At 37.4% G+C, this 23,567-nt stretch overlaps 2 protein-coding genes across 3 annotated transcripts in view; one reads left to right on the plus strand and one right to left on the minus strand.

The window, feature by feature from the left end:
* LOC133635102 (uncharacterized) overlaps nucleotides 1-4,281 on the minus strand; it is a 46,005-nt gene extending 41,724 nt beyond the window's left edge. The window contains exons 1-2 of the mRNA XM_062027872.1: nucleotides 3,891-4,281; nucleotides 233-317 (exon numbers count right to left, since the gene is read on the minus strand). Of these exons, the coding sequence (XP_061883856.1) occupies nucleotides 233-317; nucleotides 3,891-4,145 (340 nt within the window). The 5' untranslated portion in view covers nucleotides 4,146-4,281. The remainder of the gene's footprint in view (nucleotides 1-232; nucleotides 318-3,890) is intronic.
* Nucleotides 249-21,282, plus strand: LOC133635100 (serine/threonine-protein kinase NIM1-like). Of its 2 annotated transcripts, none has more exons than XM_062027870.1 (5): nucleotides 249-360; nucleotides 5,527-5,613; nucleotides 9,190-9,504; nucleotides 17,340-17,608; nucleotides 20,301-21,282. In XM_062027870.1, the coding sequence occupies exons 2-5, from the start codon at nucleotides 5,580-5,582 to the stop codon at nucleotides 21,045-21,047; spliced, it is 1,365 nt and encodes a 454-aa protein (XP_061883854.1). In that variant the 5' UTR covers nucleotides 249-360; nucleotides 5,527-5,579; the 3' UTR covers nucleotides 21,048-21,282. The 2 variants fall into 2 exon arrangements, with proteins under 2 accessions (XP_061883854.1, XP_061883855.1); XM_062027871.1 differs by lacking the exon at nucleotides 249-360 and having other exon boundaries at nucleotides 5,559-5,613; nucleotides 9,190-9,320; nucleotides 9,422-9,504.
* The last annotated feature ends 2,285 nt before the right edge of the window (nucleotides 21,283-23,567 follow it).

Genomic DNA, 23,567 nt, shown 5'->3' on the forward strand with positions numbered 1-23,567 from the left:
AAAAACTGATTTTTAAATATAATTTACAATACTTATAATGTACACTTATTGAAAACTTTACTAGGCAATCATTCTGCCTTTAGAAAGACTATAACGAAATGTTTTGGTTGGTTTACTTTACCAGAGGAAGAATTATTGTATGTTAAGTGTTATGTACAATACTGATCCTGAACTTATTGACTGAATAGATTATTATTACAAACTTGCACATGTTGTGTTGCTGTGAATTTACCCAAGTCTTTTCTTTGCAGCGTTTTCCTCTTCCCTTGCTGTGCATACACCAAAGCATCTTTGGCGATCATCTCCACAAACAACTCCTGCAGGACAAACAGGATTGTTAAGACCACTGTTGAATCTGTGGTGAGTTAATTTTACACAAATATACACTTGCTCAAAACGGTATGCAAAAAAGTCATGCAGAAAACATTTGTTTTAGGTATCAGTCTATACTGCATTTAACAGTAGTGTGCCGTCAGGGCCAGCAAGGCCTTCTCTGCTGGCCTAACTTAACCAGAAATCATGATCATAATTAAAGATAAAAGTAATTTTTAATTTACATTCCCTAAATATAAAAAAATATTCATATTCTCTGCATCTCATGTTATGCTCTTTCCAGTGCTGTTGTTTTTAGGGTTGGAGTTTGTATCCAATCAGAATTCAGCTAGCTTATGTTGCCATGCTGTACGAAATCTGCCCGGGGCCTTCAGAATCAACAATGCAAGGGTCTGTTTGTATCGGGGATACAAACTGGGATACAAGTGAACGGACACATACGGTTCATAGACAATTGCCATAGCCAATCAGATCATGAGTTGTTGTCAGCAAGGCCTTTTAGCTGGCCTTACGCTGTGATTGCATACTCACTTATCCAATCACAAGTTGCGAAAACAGGAAGTGGCACCGGAGCCATACAAGCCATAAAAATATAAGATAGAGATGTCCGATAATGGCCTTTTTTGCCGAGATCTGATATTGTCCAACTCTTAATTACCGATTCAGATATCATCCGATACCGATATATACAGTCGTGGAATTAACACATTATGCCTAATTTTGTTGTGATGCATTAAACAATGTAACAAGGTTTTCCAAAATAAATCAACTCAAGTTATGGAAAAAAATGCCAACATGGCACTGCCATATTTATTATTGAAGTCACAAAGTGCATTATTTTTTTTAACATGCCTCAAAACAGCAGCTTGGAATTTGGGACATGCTCTCCCTGAGAGAGCATGAGGAGGTTGAGGTTGGGGGGTAGGAGGTAGCGGGGAGTGTATAATGTAGCGTCCCGGAAGACTTAGTGCTGCAAGGGGTTCTGGATATATGTTCTGTTGTGTTTATGTTGTGTTACGGTGCGGATGTTCTCCTGATATTTGTTTGTCATTCTCGTTTGGTGTGGGTTCACAGTGTGGCGCATATTTGTAACAGTGTTAAAGTTCTTTATACGGCTACCCTCAAGCTATCTCTGCGGTGAAATGGTTTGCCCGCGACATTCACACGGATCAACAGACTACGAGTGGTACCACTGGCTTATAAGTCGTCGAATGGGTGCTACAAATTGTGAGTTCCAATATTTTACTTCTTAATTTTTTCATGTTTCAGTTGTTTTATACATCCATCCATTTTCTACCGCTTATCCCTTTCGGGGTCACGGGGGGTGCTGGAGCCTATCTCAGCTACAATCGGGCGGTAGGCGGGGTACACCCTGGACAAGTCGCCATCTCATCGCAGGGCCAACACAGATAGACAGACAACATTCACACTCACATTCACACACTAGGGACCATTTAGTGTTGCCATACAATTAGATTATTTTAATTTTGACAGTACCACATAAGATATGTTTTATTTGCTGAAGTGGGTTTATTGCATGTTAAATGTGCCAAAAAATAGACCGTTTTGTACACTGTTGAGAGGATTCAATGCGCAGTAGTGTGCAAGTGGGTTTCTGTATAGTATCTCCAGACGTGTCCATGTGGTGACATAAATTACGGTATTTTGAGAGGTGAAGTCGGACTAAGTAGGACATCACTGAAGGCCTAGGTGAGAAACGCACGGCCCGCCACTGGAATTTAATATATGTGTTGTATGTTATTGTATTACGCACTTGATATACCTGCAAATTTGAGGTTTTTTTTTTAAAACTGTATGTACCTGTGGATAAGTCCATGTGCACTGAAAGCATAATTATTTTTAAAACAGTGATTGAACATCACATTTTCATTTGAGTTGTTACAAACTATGTTTACCTCCATAAAACAATGAAAGTGTACTTAAAGTTAAATTTTTTTAGTGTAAACTGGGAGATAAACTGAATGTGTTAGCATATCATGATAATACAAAAAGCAGTGTTGCCAAAAAAAAAAAAAAAAAATCACACCAGAAGCTTAGAGCAGTGTTTTTCAACCACAGTGCCGCAGCACACTAGTGTGCTGTGAGATACAGTCTGGTGTACCGTGGGAGATTATCTAAATTCACCTATTTGGGTTAAAAATATTTTTTGCAAGTCAGTAATTATAGTCTGCAAAAGATGTGTTGTTGTTGAGTGTCGGTGCTGTCTAAAGCTCAGCAGAGTAACCGTGTAATACTCTTCCATATCAGTAGGTGGCAGCCGGTAGCTAATTGCTTTGTAGATGTCGGAAACAGCAGGAGGCAGTGTGCAGGTAAAAAGGTGTCTAATGCCTAAACCAAAAATAAACAAAAGGTGAGTGCCCCTAAGAAAAGACATTGAAGCTTAGGGAAGGCTATGCAGAACGAAACTAAAACTCAACTGGCTACAAAGTAAACGAAAACAGAATGCTGGACGACAGAAAAGACTTACTGTGGAGCAAATACCGCGTCCACAAAGTACATCCGTACATGACAATCAACAAATGTCCCCACAAAGAAGGATACAAACAACTGAAATGTTCTTGATTGCTAAAACAAAGTAGATACGGGAAATATCGCTCAAAGACATGAAACTGCTATAGGAAAATACCAAAAAAAAGGAGCGCAAGACAAGAACTAAAACACTACACACAGGAAAACAGCAAAACACTCCAAATAAGTCAGGGTGTGATGTGACAGGTGGTGACAGTACACCTACTTTGAGATAAGAGCTATAGTGATGCATGCTTGGTTATGGTTTAAAGTCATATCCAACAATTGCGACCACGACTTTTTACTGCCAACTGAGTTTCGTTGTTTAGTGATTTCTGCTGGTGGTGTGCCTCCGCATTTTTTCAACGCAAAAAATGTGCCTTGGCTCAAAAAAGGTTGAAAAACACTGCCTTAGAAGAATTATATTTGTTTATGGTATTAGAATAGAATAGAATAGAAAGTACTTTATTGATCCCTGGGGGAAATTCAGCACCACAGTTCGCTCACAAAAGACAATAATAATAATACATATAATATATATAATATATTATATATATAATATATGAATAATATAAATATATTCTACATTTAAGTGCAGTCAAGAAGGAACATATGCATTATTAATCGTACATGCTCAATATGACGTTGCTCGAGACTATTTGACACGGTAAACCATTAACAAAGATCGTGTATTAGTAGCAGAACCTCTTATAATACAATTTTACCTTTGAATACAGTAACACTGTTTAAAAAAGAGGCCACCGGTAGAACAGCGCCCCCACATGGTTGTAAAAAGGCACGAGAGAGTTTGCTAAGAGCCAAGTATTGAACAGGTCAAATCATAGTCATTTTTTAATTATTAATCGTACAATGAGTGTAATTATTGTCCAAATAAAATCTTTAACGTACGTCTTGTTACGGTTTTGAGAAGTCACTTCCGCATGGCAAGTCACGCTGCAGCTAAATATCGCGAGACTAAACGGACTCCTACGCGCCACAAGGGACACAGCAAGACTGACTTTGTTTACCGTGGCTTTGGCAATAATGAAGACCGACTCCTGGCTGGCGAGGGACACATCTGGGTCCGACTTCATCAAGGCCTTGATGCGGGCCAGCGGGAGTTTGGACAACCGGTTGTGAGTCCCGGTAGCCGCGGGAACCGTCGCCTGCTGCTGGCCGCCCTCCTCCGGAGCCTCGGCGGCCCCTCGGCTCTCCTCTTCGCTCCCACCGCGGTCAGGCTCCAGCTCCGTGTGGGTTACAAGTGAAGCCACTATCGCTGCCATCTTGTCCTCTCTGTGGCTAAAAGTCTACAAATAAACAAACCAAAGTCTGCTTGTGTCGTGACATATCAGGGATGAATACAGAAGATGAACACAGTAGCATGTGCTTCCGGTTTCTTTGAGCTTACAGTGCGCTGATTGGTTAGAAATCCTCACTAATGCCCCGCCTTTTCCTCTCCCGCCAACTAAATTGTCGTCGCTGATTGGCTTAGTTGGAAACCAGGACTTTACTATTGGCTGGGATCACATGTCCATCAAAGCAAGTTTTGTCGCTTCCAGTGCTGAAAAATAAAAATAGTTTCATACTTGCTGAATATGTTTTTTTTTCTTTTTGATACAAATGTTATACATCTTTGTTTCATTATTTTAATTTGATTTAAAGTGAAAAAAAAATACAAATCTGAATGTGATGTTAATTGTGTTCTCTGTTTTATTATAATGCGTTTGAATTTCGTGAAATTATTTTTTGACATCAAATTATGCTGACAATTTCACAAAATTGTCAATTTATTTAAATATTATTTACCGTAAGTGGGTTTTGTGTTTTAAAGCAACGGATATATTTGCGCTGGATTTTGTTCAACTGAATTTTAAAACGCTGTAATTTAACAAACTGAATTTGAAAATTTTTATTTTTAAACACACACATTTTGCTAGCACATTTTATTAAATTAAATCGTCAGCATAATTTGATTAAATTAATGAGTAAATTTGTGTGTTTTAAAATTATTTTTTTCCAATACAGTGTTTTAAAGTTTAGTGTAAAAAAAAATACTGTGTACAAATTCAGTGCAGAAATATTTGTTGCCTCAAAACTCAAGACCCACTTTCGGTAAATGGAAAAAATGAACATTTAATGAAATTGACAGGATGATTTGATGTAAAAAAAAATAATAATAAAAAAACAGTCCCCAAAATTTAAACGCAAACAATCAGTTTAATATATTCGGTGTCAAAAAGGCGTTTGTTATAAAACACACATTAACCTCTATACACTTCTGGTAAATGTAATACAATTAAATAAAGTGAACGTTTAATAAAATTGTCAGCATAATTTGATGTAAAAAAAAGAAACACTTCACAAGTTCTAAAGCAAACAATTCAGCTACATAAGTTCACACACTGAATAACACTGCAGCATCAATTGACATCTAGTAGACTGAAATACTAACTACAACTACAAAATAGCAATTTTGCCTTAAAACCTTTTATAATCAGTTGGAAAAAAACTCCTCCCACACCTGTTATTAACCATAAGCAATACATTTAGTAAAATACATGATTAGTGTTCTCTGTACATATTATATTGTGTATGCAGCATTTCCATGCTTTGAGCTTGTGTGGGAGCCAATGAGCAAGTCCACTAATACTCTGCCTTTAATAGGATTGTCTAATGAAGATCTGCTCACATGTTCAGTCACAGCCAGGTGTTACAGGATGAGGGGCAGTATGAAGGACTCACAGCATGCAGGTACATGTATTACTTTTTATTTTGTGGTAATACTGTTTGTCTCTGCTTTTTAGGGAGCATAGTGTCATGGTTTTCACAGTTTTTTAGCTTTTTACTTGGTGAAACTAATTAAAGACAAAAAATAAAGCAATGTGATGTATTTTTGAGATACATTATCAATAAACTACAGTCAAAAATCAGTGTTTCTGATGACTTTCCTCAAAAATATTTCCACTGCCTTGAATTTTGTTTTGGTGTAATACTTGATAGATCCTCGGGATGGCGCTCCTTAAGTACGTTTGTAAAAACAGGAGCTTATATGTTCAAAAGCACATTTTATTATGTAAAATATGGTTTATTTTCCTTTTTTGAGGTAATTTTTTATTTTTTAATATATTGTGTTTTTACACGTTTTGCAATGTATTGTCTTTTTTGTATACTGCAGTAGTTTTCTTGATCCACAGTAAATATATTAATTTCAATAAAACTAATAACTGCAACATTGCAATAACATTTAAATAACATCACAAATGTTGTCTCTATATTTTGCTGTATATATGTTGTATGTGTGACGATAAAGATCTTATATTCTGATTTAAAAGCACTAGTAATTTGCATTAATGGTAACATTGGACATCCCTAATGGGTATTTTTCTGTTTTTATTGGTAAAAGTAATTGCTTAAACTGAATCAATAGTATTTACTGCAGCTATGAACACTGTGCAGAAAAATGTCAATATTTGTTTTCACTTTGGATTTTCCCCACATTTACTTTCCGGAACACATTTCTTAGAAACGTAGGCTTTGTGTTTATTCCAAGTACATCATTTTTTGTACATGTGTCACACATTTGTACTAACATACAATATGTAGCAACTTAAAAATATATAGACAAAATGTGGAAGTTAGTCTTTAGCTTTGTTATGGCGGTCTTCTATTATGACCTGACTTTAAACCGCTAACATCAATAGCCTTCCCCAATTAGACGCCACATAGTAATACCGTACTGTACCAAAAAAAAGGTTAATCCTTTCCATTTTGAGGACTAAAGCTGCCTCTGACTAAATCTATCCCACAACCACCGAGTATTAGAAAGGTCCTTGTTACATGCTGCTCAAGCTTAGTGTCATACCAAAGCTTGTTGTCCTTGTGGATATATTTTTTTTAACAAAAATGTACTGTAATAAGAAGAAAACAATGCATTTTTGCTTCTTTACAGAGATCGGGTTCTTTCTCAAATGTTTTGATGAAAATAAATATACCCAGATGTTGAAATGATGGCACCTTTGTACAAGACAATAACATGTGACGACACTGGTAGTGGGGTTGAGGACTACATAATTACGGTAATTAATTTTGATAAAGTTAAAAAAATAAAATAAAATACTTTGATTATAAAAGGTCTCTGCTTTTTTCCCGAAACATTTGTTAATGCATGAAAACGATGATAATTACTAGGTTTCTATGGAGATGTTATTATAGTGTAAAATGATATGTAAATGTGATGGGTTATCTTAATACAATATAACCCACTTAAGTTGGTTCTGCTTATGTTGACAATTAAGGCTGCAGTAACAACTATTTTGATCATCGAGTTGTTATTGACTATCTTAACAATTGGTCGACTAATCATTGGCAATCTCAACGATTGGTCGACTAATCATCGACTATCTCAGCGATTGGTCGACTAATCATCGAGTATCTCAGCGATTGGTCGACTAATCATCGACTATCTCAGCAATTGGTCGACAAATCATCGACTATCTCAGCTATTGGTCGACTAATCGACTACCTCAGCGATTGGTCGACTAATCATCGACTATCTCAGCGATTTGGTTGACTAATCATCGACTATCTCAGCAATTGGTCGACTACCTCAGCGATTGGTTGACTAATCATCGACTATCTCAGCGATTGGTTGACTAATCATCGGTTATCTCAGGGATTGGTCGCCTAATCATCGACCATCTCAGGGATTGGTCGACTAATCATCGACTATCTCAGGGGTTGGTCGACTAATCATCGACCATCTCAGGGGTTGGTCGACTAATCATCGACCATCTCAACGATTGGTCGACTAATCATTGACCATCTCAACGATTGGACGACTAATCCTTGACTATCACAAAGATTGGTCGACTAATCCTTGACTATCTCAATGATTGGTGGACTAATCTTCAACTATCTCAACGATTGGTCGACTAATATTCGATTATCACAATGATTGGTCGACTAATCCTCGACTATATCAACGACTGGTCGACTAATCCTCGACCATCACAATGATTGGTCGACTAATCCTCGACTATCACAACGATTGGTCGACTAATCCTCGACTATCTGAACGATTGATCGACTAATCCTCGACTATCTCAGCGATTGGTCGACTAATCATTTACTATTTTAACAAAGGGTCAACTAATCATTGGTGATTTCAATGATTGATCCACTAATCATTGGCAATCTAACCGATTGGTCGAGTAATAATTGGCGATCTAAACGATTGGTCGACTAATCATCAATTATCTCAGCTATTGGTCGACTATGCCTCAACTAACTCAACAATTGGTCGACTAATTATCAACTATCTCAACGATTGGTCGACTAATCATCTACTATTCTAACAATTACTCGACTAATGATCAACTATCCAAACGATTAGTCGACTAATCACATTATTCAGTAGCCCTAATTTAGCCATCTGCTTTAAAATTTAGCTTTTGAGATATTTTTAAGCATCTGCTAACTTACAATAAAGACTATAAAGACGACTTCTTCATTCGGAAATATTTGTTTATGAACAGTGTTGCTCAATAGGCTGCTCCAAAATAACAATATCTGCAATATTAACACTGAATTAGTGATCCTAATCTTGATTTTAACCATATTCATTAATTATATCTAAACTACGTACAGTTTAATAGGTTAACAACCTTGTCAAATGATATGAAACCTTGTGTTGATCATAAAGATGATTTATATAACACATAATAAACCTTTGGTTTAGGTCAGGCTGCTTATAAAAACTAAGTACTAACCAAATAAAATGCATAAATCACCAAAAAAATGCATTTACATGCAATTATTTTACTGCCAAAATGAATAAACTAAATAGTAATACATTTCTTAAACTGTCAATAAAATTTAAGTGAAAATAAAAATAGTTTCACCACTTTAGTCATAATTATTGCGCTTAAGAAACTTCTCTATGACTTTAGTTCTAGACTTCTTATGTTTGATATTGTGTTTACTGCCACAAGTGGTGGAAAAGTGTATTACCACTGAGGCCCATACGGCCACTGCTGAGAAAATTATATTTTTTTGCGACGTTCGCGGCCCAACAATAAGACCCGGTAAACTATGTCAACTAACTAAAATGCTTTATCAGCCATTTTCTTCATATCTCTGGACAAAGTAAGCAAGCAATGTGTAGTTTCGGTTACGTCAGCCAGTCCTAGTGACGTCGACTTACTCGCAGTCCACTGCTCTTTAATTTTGTCATCAAGAGCTTTTTCATTGACTTCCAAGTTCAGTTGTCTGAAAAAGGCTACAATTATGTCAAAGTTGTGTTCCCTTTGTGTCTTCTCTTCCCAAAAGCCATCAAGACAAAGCTGTGGCCCAAGCAGAAAGTCAATAACAAAGCCAAAGATGAGTCACAGAAGGCGGAAAAGACCCCCAAGCCGCCGATGTCCGCTTTTGCTGCCGCTGCGAGAAGAGCCATCCCGCAGGTGAGCGAGGCCGAGAGGGTGCGGCAGACGCCCTTCGACAGGGTGGTCTACGACCTGGCACACAACGAGAGGATGGTCAACGAGCTCATTCTCGGGCGCAGGGTTGGATTCTACGAGCTGCGCGGGGAGATCGGGCAGGGGAACTTCTCCTCAGTCAGACTGGGCATCCATGCTTTGACCAAAGGTATCACCTTCACGCTTTAGCTCAGGGGTGTCCAAACTTTTTCAACTGAGGGCCGCACACTGAAACATCCAAGCAGGCCTGGCCCTAACCAATCTGGCGCACTAGGCAAGATTTTAGGTGGCGCCCCCCCCCCCCCCACATCGGCAGTGAAGTGTATATACTCAGAAGAAACCGAATAGCTTTGTCTTTGACCTTTTTTTTTTACTTAAAGAAAGCAAATTAACATATTATAGGAGAATGTTATGTTATGATTATCTTTAACCGAATCACAGCAGTGCTCAAATAAAAAAACAGCATTCCCTCTCATGTGATATTGCTTAATTAACATTAATGATGTGCACTTTAACAACTAGGCTTACAACTATACCTAATATATAAAGAGGTGGAAAAGTGACTATTACCTGCAGGGCAAACATTGGCTAACCAGAAGGCAATAACAATGTAAACAAAAAACACCTGCTTAAAAGATCTAATACAAATGTCCCTGAGGAATGTATGGTGGGAGTACTGTAATTACCTAACGTTACATTATTATTTTCCATAACAATTTAGCCCCCTCCACAATGTTAACCCGACGTTAAAACAGAACTAGCTATTTATTGATTAGCAATTGCCGAATCATGTAACATTAGCTTAACGCTAAAAAGCCAGGTTACTATCACATTCTGTAACAGACAAATAATTTCATGTAGGCTAACGTTACCTACCTGCTACCTCTGTCTTTTTCTCGTTTCTCCTCCTCTTCTTTTCTATTTTTTCTTCCCTGGGCACCTGACAGTTTTGGCCGTTTTGACATCTTGTGTTGATTTTTTGATGTGGTAAGAGTCATGATACGGGAAGGGAGGGGGCGCACCGTGGGGGGGGGGGGGGGGGGGGGGGGGGGGGGGGGGGGTTAATGTTGTAACAAATAATATTTCTATTAAATAGGCTTTACATTGCATTTTAATTAACGTGGGATTATTTTTTGTATTTAGAAATAATAATAATATATATTTTTTTTTCTCCAACATTTGTGGCACTGGCGTGGCGCCTCCTGATGGACGGCGCCCTTAGCATTTGCCTATACGGCCTATGCCACGGGCCGGCCCTGCATCCAAGCATGCGAGGGCAATTTTGATATTTTTCATTTTCAAAACCAACACAATATATAGATTATTTTAACCTTTAGGGCTCCCCTCAAGTTTGGACTCACAGTCATATAATATACAAACATGTCATATAATACATATATTTTTGCACGCTTAAATCTCAAGATCAACTTCCTATTTATCTGTCGATATAAAGGTTTTTTTTCAAATATTTCTATAGCAATAACAGAAAATATGCAATATTTTCCCCTCAAAAATGTTCAAAGTGAAATATTTTATGTGAAGTAATTGGCAGAGGTGTGGACTCGAGTCACATGACTTGGACTCGAGTCAGACTCGAGTCATGAATTTGATGACTTTAGACTCGACTTGACAAAATGTAAAGAGACTTGCAACTCGACTTAGACTTTAACATCAATGACTTGTGACTTCACTTGGACTTGAGGCTTTTGACTTGACATGACTTGCTACTTTCCCCAAAACCTAAAGCTTAAAAAGTTATTTGGGAGCGCTCCGTATTTTTCATTTTGTACTTGTCTGTCTATCAGCGTGTTGTTCCTGTCAGCTGGTGTGCTGTCAGTACAACAGCCAATCAAATTAGATCTACATTGTTTTCATCACACAGCATTCAGCCAATCAAATTGCAGGACAACCAATGAACAAGAGTTGTCAAACAACGCGCCAGTGAGAAAGATTTATACCAAAGTTGGTTTCGTTCGGGTATAAAAACTACGACTTGGTCAACTTAAAACGAATTGCCGTATGCAAATCACGCAGTTCGAATATTACAGACGGAGACGCAACAACTTCCAACTTCGTTCGACATTTGAAGTTGCACAAAGAAGGGTAAGTTTGAATGTAAGATAACGTTTATTGGCTAAGTAACATGACTTTTATTTGCTGTGTAGTTAAATCAGTGAGGCTGTAAAACTCACTGCTAACGTTATAACCATAGACATCTTATAAGGGTACACAGCATCGAGCGCTACTGCCTACTGGCGCAGACGAGACGCGGGGCCGCCATCTTGGAGTGGTGATCCGCTCCACTCAGTGCAATTCATTTGGCAGGAGCAATGAACTGTCAACGCATTTAATTCATTTTACCTCACTGATTACCACTCATTTTCACGCGTTTTTTTTGTCATACGTGTAGCTATGATAACGGACACATGTTTTATTATTCATCGTTTGCTTAACAGTAATATAATATTCTTATACGCTATAAGTGACCAGACGTCCGAGATCAAAACTGGGAATATAATCCCAGAGAAGGGGAAAAAACGGTCAGCTATTTTTAAATTGAAGAAACAATATGATGACGTTATATATACATACGTATATCCTACATAAACAATGTATGAATACATTAGATATCTATATATCTTATAGACCGTATCTCTGTTGCTGCAGCAGCAGAGAGTTTCTTCTGTCTTGACACTTTGTATTGATATGTTGTATTACATTCTTCCCTTAAATGATAATGTTTACAGTGATTGTTATATATGTATTTTTTATGTATGTCGCTTTGGATAAAAGCGTCTGCCAAATACTTAAACATATATAAACACCTGAAAGTCTTTATATCAGCTAAAACCACCAATCTGTTTCACTGGATTCAGAATAAAACCAAATTCTGTTTTACCCAACAATGTTAGTATTTGAATATTGTTACTTGAAGACTTATTCCTGGTTACAATTATACTGTTAAGAAAGTATTGTCTTATATTTTGCCTAAAATGAGAATGCATTATAATCAATGGCGGCTGGTGAATTTTGTTTTAGGTGGGGCTGAAAGTTTGTAAAGCAAACCCCTGTAGGGGCGTCATCCTCCCCCAGAAGATTTATTTGTGATTTTCACATACAAATATTGAAGATCTTTGCTCCTTCTCAACTCTGTGGTAATGTTATTTTCATAAAATACAACCAATAGTACATTAATGTTAAATCTTACTTGTGAAAAGTAATCCCCCGATTCCTATTTTCAACAGTCCGCTCATTTGAGCAGGAAAACGCTGAACACCAGCCCGGCATCTTTGTTTTCTACCTGTCAACTGTCAGTTTAGGCTGCTCGCCGGCTCCTCATCACCACTTCAAGATGCAAATTGCTCGCGTCACAGCAACCAATATTGCGTCTACTTATAAGATGTTTATGGTTATAACGTCATTTCAAACACGGCAATATGTTGCGTCCACTGCAGTTTGCTACCTTATTCATACTTTTTGTCAAGTGATTTTTTAAGCAGGGTTGCATGAGGTACCTACAGAAAACGTTACGTTAGTCAATGTATCACACACAGTAACATAACGTTAGACGGCGGTCAGCAGCACCGCGTATTTTAGCCACCTACAAAAAGACAAACATAGTCAAATAAAGGTCAGTTAAAATATATACTATATTAAGAATATGTGTACATATTGCATAGGGCCCTGACATCTAAAAAGTACAACTCTGTTCATTGTTATGTTCATGTATTTGTTATGTTTTTCATGTGTACGCACACATCAACACACATACAGTATGAGATGAGATCAATGAGATAAAGTAAGAACAGAATAGAAACTGCTGTGGAACTAGTTACAATGCAATATGCCATGGAAATACAATGTTAACACTTTTGTACAAATAAGTACAGTTGCACTTGTTTTTGCAAATGTGTTTATTCTGTAAAGGAATGAGTTAAATGTTTAAAATTGTTTAAACTATTAAAATTACTGGTTAATAGTGCTATTATGAATTGCAATGTCAGTACTATTTTCTTTCCTGCTATTTCAAATGCACTTGTTTTAATTAATAAATACAGCGGTTTAAAAGCATACACAATCTGTGTAAAAATATTAGTCTGTGGTCAAAAGGACTTGAAAGGACTCGAAACTCAAAATGCAGGACTTGTGACTTGACTTGAGACTTTCCAGTCTTGACTTTGGACTTGACTCGGGACTTGCCTGTCTTGACTCTGGACTTGACTCGAGACTTGAGGGCAAAGACTTGAGACTTACTTGTGACTTGCAAAGCAATGACTTGGTCCCACCTCTGGTAATTGGAGCCTTAAATAGGTCAATAATTAATAACATTGATTTTGGTTCATTATTATTTTTTGAACAATGTGAGTGAAAAAAAACAACCTGGGGATCATAAGAGCCCCTTTCATAAAAGTGTTAAAAAAAAAAAAAAGTAATACATTTTTTTTAACTTTCAACCCACATATCTATAGAAGTCTAGATCAACTTCAGATCTATCCGTCGATTATATGTTTTTATTATTTTACTCAGGTTTTTTTGTTTTGTTTCATGCCCTTTTTGTCATAAAAAACGTTGTTTTTTTATATGGCAAATACACAAAATATGCAATATTTCCCCCCCCCCCAAAAATATCTCGTAGTGGAAAATTTGATGTGGAGCAATTGAAGCCTTCAATAGGTCAATAATTCATAACGACAGTGATTTTGATTCATTATTATTTTTTGAACAATGAGAGTTTAAAAAAATCTCACTATAATTCCTGGGGATCATAAGAGCCCCTTTCATAAAAGTGTTAAAAAAGAAAAAAAGTAAAACATTTTTTTTACTTTCAACCCACGTATCTGTAGAAGTCTAGATCAACTTCAGATCTATTCCTCGATTATATTTGTATTATTTTACTCAGGTTTTTTTGTTTTGTTTTATACCCTTTTTGTCATAGAAAACTTTGTTTTTTTTATATGGCAAATACACGAAATATACAATATTTCCCCCCCCCAAAATATCTCGTAGTGGAAAATTTGATGTGGAGCAATTGAAGCCTTCAATAGGTCAATAATTCACAACAACATTGATTTTGAGTCATTATTATTTTTTTAACAATGATAGTTAAAACAAGTCTCACTATAATTCTTGGGAATCAAAAGAGCCCCTTTCATAAAAGTGTTAAAAAAAGAAAAAAGTAATCAATTTTTTTTAACTTTCAACACACGTATCTCTAGAAGTCTAAATCAACTTTAGATCTATCGGTCGATTGTTTATTTTATTATTTTTCTCACGTTTTTTTTTTTTAATGCCCTTTTTGTCATAGAAAACTTATTTTTTTTTATATGACAAATACACAAAATATGCAATATTTTCCCCCAAACATATCTCAAAATAGAATATTTGATGTGGAGCAATTGAAGCCTTCAATAGGTCAATAATTCATAACAACAATGATTTTAATTCATTATGATTTTTTGAGCAATGATAGTTAAAACAAATCTAACTATAATTCTTGGGAATCAAAAGAGCCCCTTTAATAAAAGTGTTAACATAAAGAAAAAAGTTAAAAAAAAATTTTTACTTTCAACCCACATATTTCTAGAAGTCTAAATCAACTTTAGATCTGTCGATTATGTTTATTTTATTATTTTTCTCACATTTTTTTTTGTTTAATGCCCTTTTATGTCATAAAAAACTTTGGGTTTTTTTACATGACAAATACACAAAATATGCAATATTTCCCCCCCGAAATATCTCAAAGTAGAATATTTGATGTGGAGCAATTGAAGCCTTCAATAGGTCAATAATTCCTAACAGTAATTTTGATTCATTATTATTTTTTGAGCAATGATAGTTAAAACAAGTCTCACTATAATTCTTGGGAATAAAAAGAGCCCCTTTCATAAAAGTGTTAAAAAAAGAAAAAAGTAATCAGGTTTTTTTTACTTTCAACCCACATATTTCCAGAAGTCTAAATCAACTTTAGATCTATCTGTCCATTATATGTTTTTTTCTAAATTATTTTTCTCACTTTTTTTTTTGTTTAATGCCCTTTTTGTCATAGAAATCGTTGTTTTTTTATATGGCAAATACACAAAATATGCAATATTTTCCCCCCAAAATATCTCGTAGTGGAATATTTGATGTGGAGCAATTGAAGCCTTCAATAGGTCAATAATTCATAACAACAGGGATTTTGATTCATTATTATTTTTTGAGCAATGATAGTTAAAACATCACTCACTATAATTCTTGGGAATAAAAAGAGCCCCTTTCATAAAAGTGTTAAAAAAAAGAAAAAAGTTAAAAAAACATTTTTACTTTCAACGCACGTATCTCTAGAAGTCTAAATCAACTTTAGATCTATCTGTCGATTGTTTATTTTATTATTTGTCTCACTTTTTTTTGTTTAATGCCCTTTTTGTCATCAAAAACTTTGGTTTTTTTACATGACAAATACACAAAATATGCAATATTTTCCCCCCGAAATATCTCATAGTAGAATATTTGATGTGGAGCAATTGAAGCCTTCAATAGGTCAATAATTCCTAACATTGATTTTGATTCATTATTATTTTTTGAGCAATGATAGTTAAAACAAGTCTCACTATAATTCTTGGGAATAAAAAGAGCCCCTTTCATAAAAGTGTTAAAAAAAGAAAAAAGTAATCAGTTTTTTTTTTACTTTCAACCCACATATTTCTAGAAGTCTAAATCAACTTTAGATCTATCTGTCCATTATGTTTTTTTCTAAATTATTTTTCTCACTTTTTTTTTGTTTAATGCCCTTTTTGTCATAGAAATCGTTGTTTTTTTATATGGCAAATACACAAAATATGCAATATTTTCCCCCCAAAATATCTCGTAGTGGAATATTTGATGTGGAGCAATTGAAGCCTTCAATAGGTCAATAATTCATAACAACAGGGATTTTGATTCATTATTATTTTTTGAGCAATGATAGTTAAAACATCACTCACTATAATTCTTGGGAATAAAAAGAGCCCCTTTCATAAAAGTGTTTAAAAAAGGAAAAAGTAATCCTTTTTTTTTTACATTCAACCCACATATCTCTAGAAGTCTAAATCAACTTTACATCCATCTGTAGATTGTTTTTTATTATTTTCTCACTTTTTTTTTGTTTCATGCCCTTTTTGTCATTGAAAACTTTGTTTTTTATATGGCAAATACACAAAACATGCGATATTTCCCCCCCCAAAAAATCTTATAGTGGAAAATTTGATGTGGAGCAATTGAAGCCTTCAATAGGTCAATAATTCCTAACAACAGGGATTTTGATTCATTATTATTTTTTGAGCAACGATAGTTAAAATAAGTCTCACAATAATTCTTGGGAATAAAAAGAGCCCCTTTCATAAAAGTGTTTAAAAAAGAAAAAAGTAATCAATTTTTTTTTTTACTTTCAACCCACATATCTCTAGAAGTCTAAATCAACTTTAGATCTACCTGTATGTCGATTATCCATCCATCCATTTTCTACCGCTTATCCCTTTCGGGGATTATATGTTTTTATAATAATTTTTCTCACGTTTTGTTTTGTTTAATGCCCTTTTTGTCATAGAGAACTTTGTTTTTTTTATATGGCAAATACACAAAATATGCAATATTTTCCCCCAAACATATCTCAAAGTGGAATATTTGATGTGGAGCAATTGAAGCCTTCATTTGGTCAATAATTCAAAACCACAGTTATTTTGATTCATTATTATTTTTTTAGTAAAAAATAAATAAAACTGCTTGCATGGCAGCTCTGTGTTATTAGAGTCAACATTGCAATTTATTCTTGTTACATTTCACCTGAAGGCTATTCAATTCCACTTTTGAGTGTTTTTTTTTTGTATAAGTAATTTTAGAACGTGCCACGGGCCATTAGAAAATTATCTGCGGACAGCAAAAGACCTCTGGGCCGCACTTTGGACACATCTGCTTTATCTGACGGACCGCACCTGACAGATGTTTCGACCCTCTTGTCAAAATCTCCTCCCCCGTGTTTTCCGCCAGAAAGAGTGGCAGTGAAGGTCGTGGACAAGCAGCGTCTGGATAAGGGAGGCCAGCCGATCACCTCCTCCGAGATCCGCTGCATGGAAAAGCTGTGCCACCCCAACGTGGTGCGTCTGTACGAGGTGATGGAGACCAGCAGGAAGATCTACCTGGCGATGGAGTACGGCAGCGGCGGCGACCTGTTCTCTCGTATCACCACCAGGGGCAAGCTAGGCGACTTGGAGGCCAAACTGATCTTTGCTCAAGTGGTCTCTGCGGTGAAACACATGGTGAGCATCAGTTGCACCTTTTATTACACATCTCTTTACTTGTGGTGTGCTGGAAAATACCATGCCTCAAAGATGTATCATAGTAACCTTCGTATTTTATTGATATTAGTGATGCGCGATATGGCCTAAAATTTATACCGCAGTATATATGTTGTAGCATATTGCAATAAAAAAAATATATTTTTGGCATATAAATGGTAATAAAATTAGGGATGTCCGATAATATCGTCCGATAAATGCTTTAAAATGTAATATCGGAAATTATCTGTATCGGTTTCAAAAAGTAAAACTTATGGCTTTTTAAAACGCCGCTGTGTACACGGACGTAGGGAAAAGTACAGAGCGCCAATAAACCTTAAAGGCACTTCCTTTGCGTGCCGGCCCAGTCACATAATATCTACGGCTTTTCACACACACAAGTGAATGCAAGCCATATTTGGTCAACAGCCATACAGGTCACACTGAGGGTGGACGTATAAACAACTTTAACACTGTTACAAATATGTGCCACACTGTGATCCCACACCAAACAAGAATGACAAACACATTTCGGGAGAACATCCGCACCGTAACACAACATAAACACAACAGAACAAATACCCAGAACCCCTTGCAGCACTAACTCTTCCGGGATGCTACAATATACACCCCCCGCTACCCCCTACCCCCATACCCGCCCCCCACCTCCCCGCCCACCTCAACCTCCTCATGCTCTCTCAGGGAGAGCATGTCCCAAATTCCAAGCTGCTGTTTTGAGGCGTGTTAAAAAAAATAATGCACTTTGTGACTTCAATAATAAATATGGCAGTGCCATCTTGGCATTTTCTTCCATAACTTGAGTTGATTTATTTTGGAAAACCTTGTTACATTGTTTAATGCATCCAGCGGGGCATCACAACAAAATTAGGCATAATAATGTGTTCATTCCACGACTGTATATATCGGTATCGGTTGATATAGGAATCGGTAATTAAGAGTTGGACAATATCGGAATATCGGCAAAAAAGCCATTATCGGACATCTCTAATAAAAATTGATAGCTCCTAATTTATGTGCAGATGTATCCGTTAACATATTACTACATTTCCAGTTGTATTATTCTCTCAAAATGTACTTGCTGATTTACTGTTATTATCTGGTTACTTTCTGCTGTAACACAAATCCATTTATAGTTCAATTAAAATGTAATAAGCATTTTTTATTCTGTTGTTTGGAGACTTTACATTAGTTTAGGACGATACTACTAATTAGGGTATTGATGTAATAGCAGGCAGTTCCTGGGGCAGAATTGGCCAATGCATGTTTAAGATTTGAATTCATCATAAAATGATTAAATTTTTTGTTACAATCCGACAATATCAATTCATGTTTAAATTATTTCCTTACTTCCTTTTATTACTACATGCAACATTTATAATACAGTCCACAGTGCAAAATATCTAAACAAAAGCAAAAACTACTGTTGTCTCTTATTTCCCGAGTTTGTAAACAATAACAAAAACATTTTTTTTATACAGTACTATAAAATACTGATCTGATGTAGTATCGATCATATACTGATACTTTACTTTGTATCGTTACTGTCAACATTTCTATTGATCTGCCTCCCAGTTTACGTTCTAGAGCTCAAGCTTAGCAGTTAGTTATGCATTTTTGTATCCTCCTATGGTGTGTAATAGGGCTGTGAATCTTTGGGTGTCCCACGATTCGATTCAATATCGATTCTTGGGGTCACGATTCGATTCCAAATCGATTTTTTTTTTTTCAATTTAACAAGATTCTCGATTCAAAAACGATTTTTTCCCAATTCAAAAGGATTCTCTATTCATTCAATACATAGATTTCAGCAGGATCTACCCCAGTCTGCTGACATGCAAGCAGAGTAGTAGATTTTTGTAAAAAGCTTTTATAATTGTAAAGGACAATGTTTTATCAACTGATTGCAATAATGTAAATTTGTTTTAAGTATTAAATGAACCAAAAATATGACTTATTTTATCTTTGTGAAAATATTGGACACAGTGTGTTGTCAAGCTTATGAGATGCGATGCAAGTGTAAGCCACTGTGACACTATTGTTCTTTTTTTTTTTTTTAATAAATGTCTAATGATAATGTCAATGAGGGATTTTTAATCACTGCTATGTTGAAATTGTAACTAATATTGATACTGTTGTTGATAATATTCATTTTTGTTTCACTACTTTTGGTTTGTTCTGTGTCGTGTTTGTGTCTCCTCTCAATTGTTCTGTTTATTGCAGTTCTGAGTGTTTGCTGGGTCGGGTTTGGTTTTGGAACTGGATTGCATTGTTATGGTATTGCTGTGTATTGTTTTGTTGGATTGATTAATAAAAAAATAAATAAAAAAATCGATTTTTTCAAAATGAGAATCGATTCTGAATAGCACAACGTGAGAATCGCGATTCGAATTCGAATCGATTTTTTCCCACACCCCTACTCTGTACCGTATGGGTTCAAATGTGAACGGTAGCCATCCTTAGCGCCAAATCTATTGCGCTAAGGATGGCTACCGTTCACATTTGAACCCATACGGTACAGAGTAGGGGTGTGGGAAAAAATCGATTCGAATTCGATTCGCGATTCTCACGTTGTGTCGGTCCAAATGTTTTAGTGGCGGGCCGCCGCAAATGAATGCTTGGTGAACACTGTTGATTTTTTTTTCTTCTGTTGCAGCACGACAACAACATCGTCCACAGAGACCTGAAAGCGGAGAACATCTTCTACACCACCAGCTACTGCATCAAGGTGGGTGACTTCGGCTTCAGCACCGAAAGCGCACCCCACGAGTTGCTCAGCAATTTCTGCGGCTCCCCGCCGTACGCCGCGCCCGAACTTTTCCGAGACAAAGGCTACATGGGCTGCTGCTCGGACATCTGGGCTCTAGGTATTCTTCTCTACTTCACCGTGACCGCCACCTTGCCTTTTTTCGGGGACAATTTGGGGCGGCTGAAGCGTTGCATCCTTCAAGGGGCCTACAGCATCCCGCCGTACGTGCCTGACCAGTGCCAGATGCTCATCAAAGGTATGCTGCGTCCGGTACCAGTGGACCGCTCCTCGCTTACCCAAATAGCAGACAGCGCTTGGCTCAGGGGGACCGAGGGCCCTCGTCCTTTTGGCTCCCTGCCTCTGTCGCCGCCCCACTTTGCTCAGGCCGCGCCGACTCTAAGCGAGGAAGAGGAGGAGGTGAAAACGCTATTGTCCGATCTGGGAATTGCGGCGCTTCACCTGCAGAACAACCCCTGTTCGGACTCCAAGAGCCCTCTGACCGGCACCTACCGCATCCTCCTGCACCGGGTGCAGAAGAGGAGGTTGCCGGAGGCCGTCGGCTACGAGGCGCTGCGCCCAGACGACTGTAAGAGTAAGTGGTGCGCAGCGTCTGTGGACAAACACGACCCTTCCGCCGTCTGTCTTATACTCTGACACCGTGGAAGACCGTCGAAGTTATGCAAGACTCGGGTGGAGAAGACGGGCCAGGAAGGGGAGGGGCGTCCTTCATCTCACACTTTAAAGACGTTTCTCCTGAAGTAATGAGCCGTGACTCGCTCCGTGCCAGCAATGCTCAGGATTCATCAGTCACCGCGCTGAAATCCCTCGCAGACGCGGCGTATAAATCTGCACGGCTAAGCCGACGAGGCCACAGGTAATCCCAGCAGGGGGTCCTGAGAACATGCTCGCTCCGACAGCAATGAAAGCTGAGACTGGAAAAACACGTCTGGCTTGGAAATTAAATGAAAAGTGTCGACGGAGTCCACGCAGGACCACGCAAAAAATGTACAGACAACGATACACTGTGATACTGTACTTAGACAAGGCGCACAATCTAATATAACGTCTTAAAGAGCCAGGGTCTCCTGCAGGGCGCTTTTCTTTTTTTTTCAGTGCAGCACTGACAAAATGTCCACTGCAGAGGACGCTGCTTCTCAGTCAGGAGAATATGCATGCCTTTACATTCTCAATTACTCTCAGTAAAGTGTTCATTCATTTTGTATGTATCAATCAATCAATGTTTACTTATATAGCCCTAAATCACAAGTGTCTCAAAGGGCTGCACAAGCCACAACGACATCCTCGGTTCAGATTCCACATCAGGGCAAGGAAAAACTCAACCCAATGCGACAATGAGAAACCTTTGTAGAGGACCGCAGATGTGGGGAAAGAGTCCAGTCCATAGTGGATCTAACATAATAGTATGAGAGTCCAGTCCATAGTGGATCTAACATAATAGTGTGAGAGTCCAGTCCATAGTGGATCTAACATAATAGTGAGAGTCCAGTCCATAGTGGATCTAACATAATAGTGAGAGTCCACTCCATAGTGGATCTAGCATAATAGTGTGAGAGTCCAGTCCATAGTGGATCTAACATAATAGTGAGAGTCCAGTCTATAGTGGATCTAACATAATAGTGTGAGAGTCCAGTCCATAGTGGATCTAACATAATAGTGAGAGTCCAGTCCATAGTGGATCTAGCATAATATTGTGAGAGTCCAGTCTATAGTGGATCTAACATAATAGTGAGAGTCCAGTCCATAGTGGATCTAGCATAATATTGTGAGAGTCCAGTCCATAGTGGATCTAACATAATAGGGAGAGTCAAGTCCATAGAGGATCTAACATAATATTGTGAGAGTCCAGACCATAGTGGATCTAACATAATAGTGAGAGTCCAGTCCATAGTGGATCTAACATAATAGTGAGAGTCCAGTCCATAGTGGATCTAGCATAATAGTGATAGTCCAGTCCATAGTGGATCTAACATAATAGTGTGAGTCCAGTCCACAATGAATCTAACATAATAGTGTGAGAGTCCAATCCATAGTGGATCTAACATAATAGTGAGAGTCCAGTCCATAATGGATCTAACATAATAGTGTGAGAGTCCAGTCCATAGTGGATCTAACATAATAGTGAGAGTCCAGTCCATAATGGATCTAACATAATAGTGTGAGAGTCCAGTCCATTGTGGATCTAACATAATAGTGAGAATCCAGTCCATAGTGGATCTAACATAATAGTGAGAGTCCAGTCCATAGTGGATCTAACATAATAGTGAGAATCCAGTCCATAGTGGATCTAACATAATATTGTGAGAGTCCAGGCCAAAGTGGATCTAACATAATAGTGAGAGTCCAGTCCATAGTGGATCTAACATAATAGTGTGAGAGTCCAGTCCATAGTGGATCTAACATAATATTGTGAGAGTCCAGGCCAAAGTGGATCTAACATAATAGTGAGAGTCCAGTCCAGAGTGGATCTAACATAATAGTGAGAGTGTAGTCCATAGTGGATCTAACATAATAGTGAGAGTCCAGTCCATAGTGGATCTAACATAATATTGTGAGAGTCCAGGCCATAGTGGATCTAACATAATAGTGAGAGTCCAGTCCATAGTGGATCTAACATAATATTGTGAGAGTCCAGGCCATAGTGGATCTAACATAATAGTGAGAGTCCAGTCCATAGTGGATCTAACATAATAGTGTGAGAGTCCAGTCCATAGTGGATCTAACATAATAGTGAGAGTCCAGTCCATAGTGGCTCTAATATAATAGTGAGAGTCCAGTCCATAGTGGATCTAACATAATAGTGAGAGTCCAGTCCATAGTGGATCTAGCATAATAGTGAGAGTCCAGTCCATAGTGGATCTAACATAATAGTGAGAGTCCAGTCCATAGTGGATCTAGCATAATAGTGAGAGTCCAGTCCATAGCGGATCTAGCATAATAGTGAGAGTCCAGTCCATAGTGGATCTAGCATAATATAATAAGAGTCCAGTCCATAGTGGATCTAACATAATAGTGAGAGTCCAGTCCATAGTGGATCTAACATAATAGTGTGAGAGTCCAGTCCATAGTGGATCTAACATAATATTGTGAGAGTCCAGGCCATAGTGGATCTAACATAATAGTGAGAGTCCAGTCCATAGTGGATCTAACATAATA

This window comes from Entelurus aequoreus, linkage group LG19 (assembly GCF_033978785.1).
Source record: "Entelurus aequoreus isolate RoL-2023_Sb linkage group LG19, RoL_Eaeq_v1.1, whole genome shotgun sequence".
Lineage (NCBI taxonomy): Eukaryota > Metazoa > Chordata > Actinopteri > Syngnathiformes > Syngnathidae > Entelurus > Entelurus aequoreus.